This window comes from Talpa europaea (genome assembly GCF_964194135.1).
Source record: "Talpa europaea genome assembly, chromosome: 8".
NCBI classification, from domain to species: domain Eukaryota; kingdom Metazoa; phylum Chordata; class Mammalia; order Eulipotyphla; family Talpidae; genus Talpa; species Talpa europaea.
Window position 1 is genome coordinate 85,808,491 of NC_140075.1, and position 11,513 is coordinate 85,820,003.

Genomic DNA, 11,513 nt, shown 5'->3' on the forward strand with positions numbered 1-11,513 from the left:
CTGAAGATAAAATAAACATGTAATCTTTTATTTTGCTCAATGAAATTGTTCAGAAGATCAAAGGTGGTAAAAACAATGTAAAATCTAACATTTTATTACTGATGTTGTACACTGTTTTACTTAACATTTTGAGGAGTAACTGCCTCTGACTACAACTCAAGAGAACACTTTTTTGTTGCTAATGTAATCGGTTTTTGTAATGGCGTCAGCAAATAAAGGGATGCTTATTATTCAAACTTGTTCTAATTTTCATTGAGCTTTAAGATTTCATTGGCAGTACAGATCAACATAATTTATAACATAATTATTAATTGCAATGTTCAAACAAGATGGGTATTGTTGCTTATACAACTTCTCTAAGAGGAGTGCTGGATTTTCTGTGTGGTTCTCTGCATTGTAAACTGTGCCCAGAAGTGCTGTGGGTTAGAGAAAGGACAAGACTTTCAGATTTACCATCCCACTAGTTAGAGGAATGCTGCTTTATTTTTACTATGACTGTTTTTTTAAGTAATAATAATCAACTTTTTGTTTCCTTGTCAGGCTCTATGTTACATATTTTACAATACATGTGTTGAAAATTTTTTTAAAAAAATATGATTGAAACACTGAGCCCTTCAGGTGCTAAATAATCATTGACAAATATTTTGTACCATTCAGTATTAAGTTACTTGTTAGGCAGTACTTTTGCCTCCTTGCTGTTTCTTTTTTTTTTTTTTTTTTTTTTAAATTTTTTTATTTATAGAGGCATGTTTTATTTATTTATTTGTTTGTTTGTTTGTTTTGTTTATACATGCACTGGGTACAGTCAGAAGCATGGGAGGGTGAGAGAATTCACCAGAGCCAGAGCGGGGAGCAGAGCAGGCAGAAGGACCGAAGTACACTGCTGAGGGGAGCAGCGGGCGGCAGGAGAGGTCTGCGCGCCATGTGGGACCCTCCTCCGGTGGCAGGGGAGCAGCCGGGGATCGAACCAGCGCTGCAGAGGCTTCGGGCAGCTTCGCAACCCAGCGCTCAACCGCTGCACCACCGGGGAGGCCCTCCTTGCTGTTTCTTGAACATAACTATCACGCTACTACAGGACCTTTGTTCTTTCTGTTCTCTCTGCTTAAAAAAATCTCTTGGATAGCAGCTTTGGCTTGCTCCCCCATCTTGAGATTGGCTTAAATGTCACCTTTCTTGCAAGGTCTGTCTTGCTTATCCAGTATGCCCACTGTCCTTTCTATTTCCCTATTTTTATAATGTTGATAGTCTTCTAGTATGTTTCCTTATTCCCAGTCAGAAAATAAACTCCTTAAGGGCAAGAATAATTTCTTTTGTACTTGATAGCCCTAGACAATACCTGAAGCTTAATTGTGCTCAAATATATTAGGAATAAATGGACGAAATTATTTTTTATAACTTGAGGGGTATTTAAAATTTGTCTCCTAGCTATTTCACAACTCTTAGCATATGAACCAAATGGTATTTTTAAGGTACACAGAAATAAACTGAAAGGGCTGCTTCTTGCCAGGGAAGACTATTCTGGGCATTTGGACTATTCTAGGCCTTACCTGATTGCTTTTAGCAAACCACTGCAAAATTGATCTGAAGGCCAGATATTATATCATCAACTTTTCTCATTTCCCTTTGCTCTTATTGCCTATAAAGATACTCGTGTGTGTGAAGGGGGAAAAAAACCCTGCAATCCATTTTATTACCTCCTCTTGCTACTCTCCCTTCAGAGCATAATTTCTCAATACAATTGTATAATTGTACTATTTTTCAGCCTCCCGGTATATTTGAAATTTAAAAAAAAATTATTACAAGAGACTCTGAGGACTCACTGTAGTCTCCTATCAATTTGTGTCTTCTCGTTCAACATTCCACCAAGTGTGCATTCATCTTTTTTGCCTCTGAAATGTCAGGAATGCCATAACGGTGCATATTGCAACTAGGAACAGCTGTAATTATTAATAGATGTATATGTTAAAAGTTGTGTTTCTGTTACTTGCATCAATTTGTCTTACTTCCAAACTCCAGAATCATTAGGGAAAAACTTACCACATACCCATTCATTTTTTAAGATAGGATATCTGTGATAGCTCCATCCTCTCTCACATTCATTCCTCTCTAGGTTAAATATTCTCAGTTCCTTAGTTGTCCTGAGTAATGAAAGACCATACTAGCTTACTCATCTCAACCATCCCTAACTGTCCACTTTCCCCCCCCCCACTGTATTTTAGGTAGAGAATTGGGAGATGAAAGGAGCATCAAAACAGAGAGTGGGTCCTGTGTCCTCAATTTCTAGAGGTTCCTCTTGCTGCTACTGTCACCACTTGAGGCAGAAAACCCTAAGATTTGGGAGAACCTCCTTGTAGGGAAGGGAAAATGACTACTAAAGTTGGAAGCGGAGTTGTAGAGGTCCAAAAAGAGAATGGAGAAAGGTGGGAGGGGAAGCAAGGGGTTGCCTATGTAGAATGCAATAGCTTCAGTTTGTGTGGCAAAGCTAGTAAATCCGGGAGTTAGTGACACTGAAGCATCTAGGCTTGAACAGCACCTTTCAAGCATTCACCCCAGCAGTAAGAGGTTATGGAGTGTGCAGCTGTAATTTTGCCCACACAGAGTTTGAGCCAGGGCCAGATTTCCCATGGGTTTTGCAACCCAGGGCAGACTGCATGTAGGCATTGCTGTTTGTGGGATGTTCCCCAGATGGCATGTATGACAAGCTGTGACCAAGGGAAGGTTGCAGTTGTACCCTCAGTTGGGAGATATTTGTTCCTTTACCTTGTTTATCATCTGGGTTCCCAAAGGAGGGAGGAAGAATTAAAGAATAGATTCCACCTTGTCACTAAGGCCATTAACCAAGCCTGAGCAGGGATATGAGTTATTAAAGTGGACTGGACTAGACTGGTATTAACCAAAGTTACAGGACAGCTATGTTATTTGCTCAGGTTGTGCTTAAGAGGAAGATGTCACCGAGCTACATTGACCTTTATGATTGGGAAAATGAGAACAACTTCAAGTTATTCTGCCAACCAGAATAGATTTTTCTAGACTCAATTTTTGTCACATTTTCCTAGAAAATTGTACCATTTCATACTCATTGGCAGAATTTTGATGTAAACAGTTAACATTTATCCCTTATACAATTTACCATGTTCTAGACTTTTTAAAAGCCCACTATAAAATCATTAATTCATTTAAAGTCTCCCCAGAGTTTATTGAAGGGATGACCTCACCTCCGTTCCATAAACTTTGGCACATGAAAGATTAAGTTAAAGGTTAAGTTGCCATGGTCTCAGCTACTAAGTAGAGAAACCAGCATTCCAACTGCCAGAGTAAGCTGTTTGAGTTGATTCCCTTATTCTTACTCATATATTCATATATTTGTGTGTGCAATACCACACACAAATGTGCATTCACACCACACCAAGTGTGCATTCATCTTTTTTGCCTCTGAAATGGCAGGACCACATATGTGGTGTTAATTTTTTTTTAAAAGATTTATTTATTTATTCAAGCACTGGGTGCAGTCAGAAGCATGGGAGGGTGAGAGAATTCACCAGAACCAGAGTGGGGAACAGAACAGGCAGACCGACAAAATACACTGCTGAGGGGAGCAGCGGGCACGGCAAGAGAGGTCTGCGTGCTATGTGGGACCCTCCCCAGTAGCCGGGGATCAAACCAGCTCTGCAGAGGCTGCGGGCAGCTTCGCAACCCAGCACTCAACCGCTGCGCCACCAGGGGAGGCCCTGTGGTCTTAAGTTTTTAAAAAATAACTAATTTTCCCCCTCATGTATTCCTGATGTTAATGTGACTGTTGTCATTTTCTCTTGATTATGCTTTCCAAGGAATTGTTAACCTTAGTGGTTCTGCAGACCCCTAAGCTCCCCAAAATCCCTTCCAGTTGTCTGCGAAGGAAAAACTATTTTCACAATGCTAAGATGCTATTTGCCATTTTTTGTTGTGTTGTTAAAGCAATGTGGGTAAAACTGCAGGTGCTTTAGCAAAGAAAACCATGACTCCTAACTGAGCTAGTAGTTGTATTTTTGTCAAACTCCCAGTAAAAACAATATCAGATTTACATTTCTTTTCTGATGCTATTGGAAGGATATTAATGACTTATTTTCTGAGAGGTGGAATAAAATGTGTCAATGTTGGGAAGAGCTGCTTAACTCAGGGAGCCAATATTTTCCAAATGACTGATGCACAATGTTACAAAATCATGCATAGGTAAAAAATCCATTCTAGGCAAGATAAGCTAATGGATTTTAATGTATCTGCGTGCCAGTTCAATGATATGGTTGTAGACCTCACATTGTTGGGGGGAAAGGATGTCCTAAGCAAACTCCATACAGGCTTTGTGGACTCCACCCCCACTCCAAGACCCTGGGAACTACAAATCACCAAAGGGAAGGTTGCAAGGACCGTAGGGCGGAGTTAAGCAGCTCTGCTCTCTTGAGTATTTAACTGGCGGTGTGGCGGGGGTCTCTCTCGGCCAGGAGGCGTGCTTGATTTTTCACCAGCTCAGCCGGTCATTGGGATTCCAGGTCAGCAGAACGGGTAGGATGCATTTACACACTTAGCTCCCTCTTTTTCTCCCGGAGTTACTCATTTCCCCATCTCCCCTTCCCTTGTAAATAAACCTTTTATCAACCTTTTGTGTGTGTCTGCAGTTTAGCATTAATAAGTGCCCTTTAAGTGCGCGGGTGAGGACCTGCAGTCAGGCAGCGGTTTTATATTGGGGTTGCCCTGTAACAACATTGCAATTAATCTTTAAGAAATATCACTTGTTGAGTTTTTGCTGTGGCATCAAAGAATATCCACAATTACCTGAATGACTTCCTCTTACCAACAATGTATCTCTGAGAAATCAGATATTCTTCATATTAAGATTGTTTGCCAGAGAATTACTAGCAACAGCTTAAACCTCAAAGGAATTGGTGGGACTCTGTATCCCTCTATCAAAACAATAATACAGATTGAATGCTGAAGCAGTTGTCTTTAGGTAGTAAAGAAATGTATAAATGTGAAGCAAATGGTTTTGGAAATTGAGAACAGTGGTCTAGTGTGTAGTTTTTTCCAACAGGTTTTATTTTTTTTTTTATTTTATTTATTTTTTTTTTTTTTATAGAGGCATGCTTTATTTATTTGTTTGCTGGTTTGTTTGTTTGTTTTGTTTATACATGCACTGGGTACAGTCAGAAGCGCGGGAGGGTGAGAGAATTCACCAGAGCCAGAGCGGGGAGCAGAGCAGGCAGAAGGACCGAAGTACACTGCTGAGGGGAGCAGCGGGCGGCAGGAGAGGTCTGCACGCCATGTGGGACCCTCCTCTGGTGGTCGGGGAGCAGCCGGGGATCGAACCGGCGCCGCAGAGGCCGCGCGCAGCTTCGCAACCCAGCGCTCAACCGCTGCGCCACCGGGGAGGCCCTCCAACAGGTTTTAATATTGGGCATCTCTGAGCATTTTTTTGTTGTGCCCTTTTCTGTTTGATTCATTTATGTTTTCGTCGTTTTCTTTTTACTTTTATTGGGTTTGTTTTGTACTTTACCAACTTCTTTAAAATGGGTTATTTTCAATTCATGTTTTCTGACTAATTTTAGGCTATAAATTTCCCTCTGAACTTTTTGGCATCCCCACAGATTTTGATTTGTACGGATTTTTGTTGTCTTTCAGTTCTTTTAAAAGTGTTTCAAATGTCCAGAAAATAAGTATTAAAAGCCTGTGTGTACCACACAACATAAACGTTTTGTTACATTTGCCTGAGTTTTTAATTTTTAAAAAATGAGGTGTGATGAAGCATCTTGTATATATACACCTCCCTGTCCATTCCCCTCTCCCCCGGTTAGCCACTATGCAAAGTCATGTTTATCATTTGATTTTGTGTTGTTACGCAGTTAAGATGTGTATATCCAGAAAATGTGGTAGGCCTTTCTTTGCATGTTTCAAATGATAGATAAATCTACCAATTGCTTTATTTGCTTGATACTGAAATTCATGAGCTTTCATTTTTAACAATGGACACCTCACATTTTATTTGTACATTCCTCTGATCGAGTTCCTCTAAGTGGTCACCAGCTTACAAAGTTTTTATGTAATTTTCGTTTGATTATCTTTAAGAGTTTATTTGGAATGTTGTTTTGTGTTTTTCATATAGTGGATTTTTAAAGTACTGTTTGCTAATACTGCTTTGGGTCAGTAAACTTGACCTGTATGGCACCAATGTCCTGGATTTGTGAAGACTTTAGAGAGAAGTATAAACCAAAAAAGAAGAAATTAAGCTTGGTTTAGAAAAGTAAGAATACTAAGTTAAACTTTGACAGGAAATGATTTTATTGAAGTAGTTTCTTTTTTAAGATCGATTTTATTTTATTTATGCATATAAGAACTGGGGTGTAGGCCAGAGGGGTGGGGGATGAGAGGATTCACTGGAGACAGAGGAGACACAGTGGGGAGCAGACCAGGCAGATCTACTGAGATACACTGCTGAGGGCAGCAGTGGGAGAGACAGGAGAGGTCTGCTGCACGGTATGTGTTAGCTCCCTGGCTGGGGTTAGATTGATAGTGCTGAGACTCCCCTGTGCCACCAGGGAATCCCTATTGAAGTAGTTTGGATTTCCAAATGGCTAGGCTAGTTTTTATGCTCTTCGGCTTAAAGAATGAAAAACAATGGGAAATGTTTCCCAGTGATCTCAGAAACAGGAAACAGTCAAACAGGTGGTGGAAAGTCTTGTTTACGTTGATGCATTGTCTTGGCTTGCTATGAAAAATCAAGCCGTTACATATTTTTGAGTTAAGAGCAGCTTCCTCCTAAGCTATTCAATTCACAGTTTTTGGGATTTTATTCAGTGCCCAGTACAAAGTTTCTGTTTATTTGCTGGCTGTAGTAATCATTTCAAAATACCTAAAATATGTTGTTGATTTAATTCATAGACTATAGTTATAGGGAATGCAAGTTTGCTCATTTATGTTACTGAATTGTGTTGATAAGTTCTATCACCATCTAAATTGTGCACTCTTCCCACCTATGCATCTGGTTTTTCTCCCTGCTAGCTGTAAAAGTCAAGTAGAAATGGTGCTCTAGTAAATTCTAGCCCAAATGAGTTGCAGCAATGGATTTTCTTCCCCAGTTCCTTCATTGCCAAATACATGGTCAATATTTGTGAATATTCCAAGCAATAAAAAGGATGTGTTACATGGCAGGTAGAGGGGCACCCCAGAACCCCCAAACCTGCCTTCTCTAAATAGGTTCTGCCATCCTCCGCATCGACAAATCATAGAAGACCTTTAAAGGAAAGGAACTTTAATACAATTAGTGAACAATACAGAAAAGACAAAGAATATAGTTTCTAAATCAAGCACCCAAAAGTACCCATCCCCTCGTGGGTAAAAATCCACCCAAATGGGACTGGCACAGAGCAACACCCGAAAGCCTGTCACAAGTCTAAAGTACCTTTGGGTGGGGGCCCATAGACAAGGTCAGAAACAGCCAGACAAGTCCAGGAAGAAAAGCGCAACATCAAGATCAAGATAAAAGCTGCCATTGTTAACCTCCTCATGGGTCTCACCCACATCTGTTTCACCCAATCTAGGACCAAGAAGCAAGCAGTTTCTTCACATGTCTCTGCTCATGTGCCTCCTCCAGGTCTCCTGGTTCTCTGTCTTGCTTCCTTCTCCAGTCTCCTCTCCAGCTTCTCCTCCTTGTTCAGCTCCACCCTTCCTTGGGTGGGACAAGGAACCTGGAACCTCCCCTTTTTCCTGGGTACCACCCTGTTACAGATGGAATATTTCTATTAAATTTATTTTCTATTAAATTCCAATTTATTGATATATTCCTATGATCCCCAATCTGAGGTGGTACTCAAGAATTTGCATTACAAACAAGTTCCAAGGTAATGCTAATTGGCTAGTTTGAAGACCACCATTTGAAAACCCACGCATATTGGTTTTTAACTTGCTTTTGCTTTGGCAGTCTCTTAACAGTTTCTTTTTAAATAAAAGTTCTTATTTCCAAATATTGCTGAATATTATTAGTTTGTGTCGTTTGTCTTATTTTTACAAATTTGGGAGGAGAGATTGCAGCATGTGTTTAGCCTACCACATTGAAAACTGTATTCTCCCAAAATAAGTTTTAAAAAGATAAAGTTCTAGTTAATTGGTGGTGTTCCTGGTGTTTCTTTGTATTTCCTGGTAGTGCCACACAGGGAATAGTTTGAAAAACAAAGTGTATAGTAACCTCTTTTACGCTAGAAAATTTTTATAGCCCCTCCCCAATTCTGAGTATGTATGAATATGCTATTCGCCCAGTGACCAATGTTAAGGATTTTATTGCCTGAAGAAGAATCTGTTGGAATACAATAAGGGGTGAAAAGCATAAGTTGTTTTCACTTTTGATACCAAGAGCAGATGACTTATGTACTCACCAGTGTGAATTCCTTACAGAAACCAAGGTATAAAGATTCTTACAGAATCTTTGTCTTTATGTCCCTTTAGGAGACAGCCTCTGGATTTGGTCTTCTGTTAGATGAACATATCCAATCAGATGAATCAACCAATCTTAGTAACTTTTGCCTGTAACCTTACACCTTCTTTGAATAAACTAACTGCATTTCTTACCCACATGTGCATAAAGAATATGAAACACCCTCATAGGTGCTGAACAGCAGAACAAAAGATATGTGTCTGCCGTGGACCAGACACAAACCATGAGGGAAAAAGCCAGTGGAACTGTCCTGGACCTCAGTAGACAGGAGCGAAGGCACCCCCCAGACACCTGTGAGTTGAGGAAGAAGTAATTAGTAAGTTGAATGAGAGGTGTTCTTGCCCTCAAGGAGGTGCAGGTGAGAGGTCTCCATGACTGGTCACCAAGGACTGGGAGTTAGGGGAGCCACACCAAGGGCCTTAGATCCTGTGTCCCTGCATGGAGAACTGTGCAATAGCGCCCTGGCCTGAAGCACACTGTGTGGTGTCTATGTGGTATTGATACTTTATCAGGTGTAGCCACTGGAGCCTTTCTAGTCCTTTAGCCTTGTTTCCCCAGGCATAGCCATTTCCCCAGAGGGTAAGCAAAAAAAATGAGATGACATAGGTGAAGTGCCTGGTGCATGGTGGCCCTCGGTAATGTTAATCTAAATGGTGCAACTAGTGTTTCCTTCCTCCCTCCATCCCTCTCTCCCTCCCTCCCTCCCACACTGAAGCAGAGCAGCCCTCAAGATGTGAGTGCAAGAAAGGAGTCCGCCTTAGCTGAGGTGAGTCTGGGGGGGCGGGGGGGGGGGGAAGAACTGGGCTTTTGTTGCCAGGAAGCCAGTTTAGGCTCTTGGAGCACCTTTTCACCGTCATCAGTTTGTCTTGCTTATCCTAAAATGGGTTCCAGTGTTAGGACTATTTACATTTCACCACAGGAAGTGGCATCCTGGTGTTGGGACATTGCAAGGTTAAGCCTGTTTCTTCTTAGCTTCACTTCTAGAGTAGTTTTTCTTTATTTACTTGCTTGCTTTTTGACATGAAATAAAGGTACATCCCTGAAAATATGGGAGTGCAACAATATGTGTAAGGAGGTGAGAAAGGATGGATTCAGGTTTTGTAGGAGGCAGAAGGCACGGAACCTGGTTGGTACTGAGAGAAGATAGAGAAGAAGGGCTCAGGATGGCTGAGAACACAACGCCTGCTGGAACGTGTGCTTGGCTGTATGTCCGCTGTTTCTGTGATCTTAGATTAATTACTCAGCCGCATTTGTGTCTTAGTCATTTTATCTGCGAAGTAGGGAAAGTAGTAATACACAGCTGTTAGATTTGTTGTGTGAAAGCTCAATACATGTCATCAGTTGTCACCCCCATCCAGGGCAGGAGAACACAAAACTCAGAAGTTGTTGAGAGAGGAGGGTGAGGGTGAGTGGGCGGGGAGATCAGGAAGGGTGAGGAAGAAGTTACATAGCTTGCAGAGTGACTTTAGGAGCTAAACACCTTTTTAGTCCCTATCCCTGGAAAAAAGGACTTTATTTAAAGTAGAACTAGAAGTCATTTAATGAGCTCAAGAATAGTGGGATCAGGAACAGCCTGCTTTTATCAAAGACTTGTGTCACTGATTATGCTGCTTTGATTATTGTTGTAAATATGCCCCAAGGGGTTTGAGGTAAGAAATGAGGAGCTGAGGATGCTAATTTTTAATGTGAAGAATTGTAAGCTATTCGAACGCACAGGGGAAGTCTCTGGAGGGTTGTGCTTAACAGAATTCGGAAACAAGGAAGCCCAATAGCAAAAATAAGAGGTACCATGTGAGGCCGCTAGTCTCCAGGCAGTGGAGGATGGTGATTAGGCAGGTGGGGGGGGGGTGCTGAAGGGGGTAGGGGTAGAGCCCTCTAGTTGCTGTGGGTCATTTGTGAGGTTACATGGGAACCATGACAAGGCCCCACTCCCTAGCCTGAGAGGGCCAAGTGGTTTATATATGTCCTTTAATCCTCTTGATTTCTTGTAAGGGTGGTATATTACTCAATCCATTTTAAGGATGAGAGAAGTGGGCCTCCCTCGTGGCACAAGGGGTTAAGACGCAACCTATGAGGCTGTGGACACAGCCTCTGCAGCATGAATTTGATCCCCGGTCAGTGAGCTACCCACATGGAACAGCAGACCTCTCCTGACTGGCATGCTGCTTCCCTCAGCAGTGTACTTCAGTCAGTCAGCTTGTTCTGCTCCCTACTCTGTCTCTGATAAATCCTCTCACCCCCCATACCTCTGGCCCGTACCCCAGTTCTTGTATGCATAAATAAATAAATCTTTAATTAAAAAAAGGATGAGAAAAGTGAGAATTGAAGAGATAAAGTAACATTTCCAAGATATACCAACCAGGGAGAGGTAGAATCAGGATTCAAAGCAGGTTTGTCTGGTGGCCAAAATTTTTCTGTTTACTTTTCATGGTGTAGTAGCTCATGACACTGCTTTTCAGGAAATTTTATGAGGAGTTTTCACTTCTGAATTACAGGTGGTGCTTTTCAGCTTATACTCAATCTGGAAGTTTACTTACTATCAGAAAGAACAGAGTATAACATCTTTATCACGGCAAAAATCATGAGCAGAAGTTAGAGGCGGCTGGGGGATACAGAACTGTAGCTTAAAGAAAAAAAGCTTCCAATTACATGTGTTGGTTAATATGATGTGTTGACTGGGCCGGAGGTGCACAGATACTTATTTCTGTGAGGGGGTTCTTGGAAGAGTTCAGGAAAGCAGATTGTCCTTCCTGTGGTGGGTGGGATATCCCATCAGCTGAACAGAACAAAAACACTGACCACCTGAATAAGAGAATTCTTCCTGCCTGACTTCTTTGAGATGGGATGTTAGTTTAGTTTGCTCTGCCTTCAGACTTCGGCTGAAACGGCAGCTCTTCCTGGGTCCCTAGACTGCTGGCCTTCAGACTGGAACTACATCGTCAACTCACTATGACAATCTTAGGACTTGTTTTCAGCCCCCATATTCCCATGAGCCAATTCCTTATGATAAATCTCTGTCACTCTCTCATCTCTCTCTTTCTCTGTACGCACACGC

General features: G+C 41.5%; 1 protein-coding gene across 1 annotated transcript in view; it reads left to right on the plus strand.

Moving 5' to 3' along the window:
• KTN1 (kinectin 1) overlaps window positions 1-8,771 on the plus strand; it is a gene marked incomplete at its 3' end in the record, with an annotated part of 75,524 nt that extends 66,753 nt beyond the window's left edge. Inside the window, exon 43 of the mRNA XM_084240278.1 lies at window positions 8,629-8,771. Coding sequence (XP_084096404.1) covers window positions 8,629-8,771 — 143 coding nt within the window. The remainder of the gene's footprint in view (window positions 1-8,628) is intronic.
• Window positions 8,772-11,513: the final 2,742 nt, after the last annotated feature.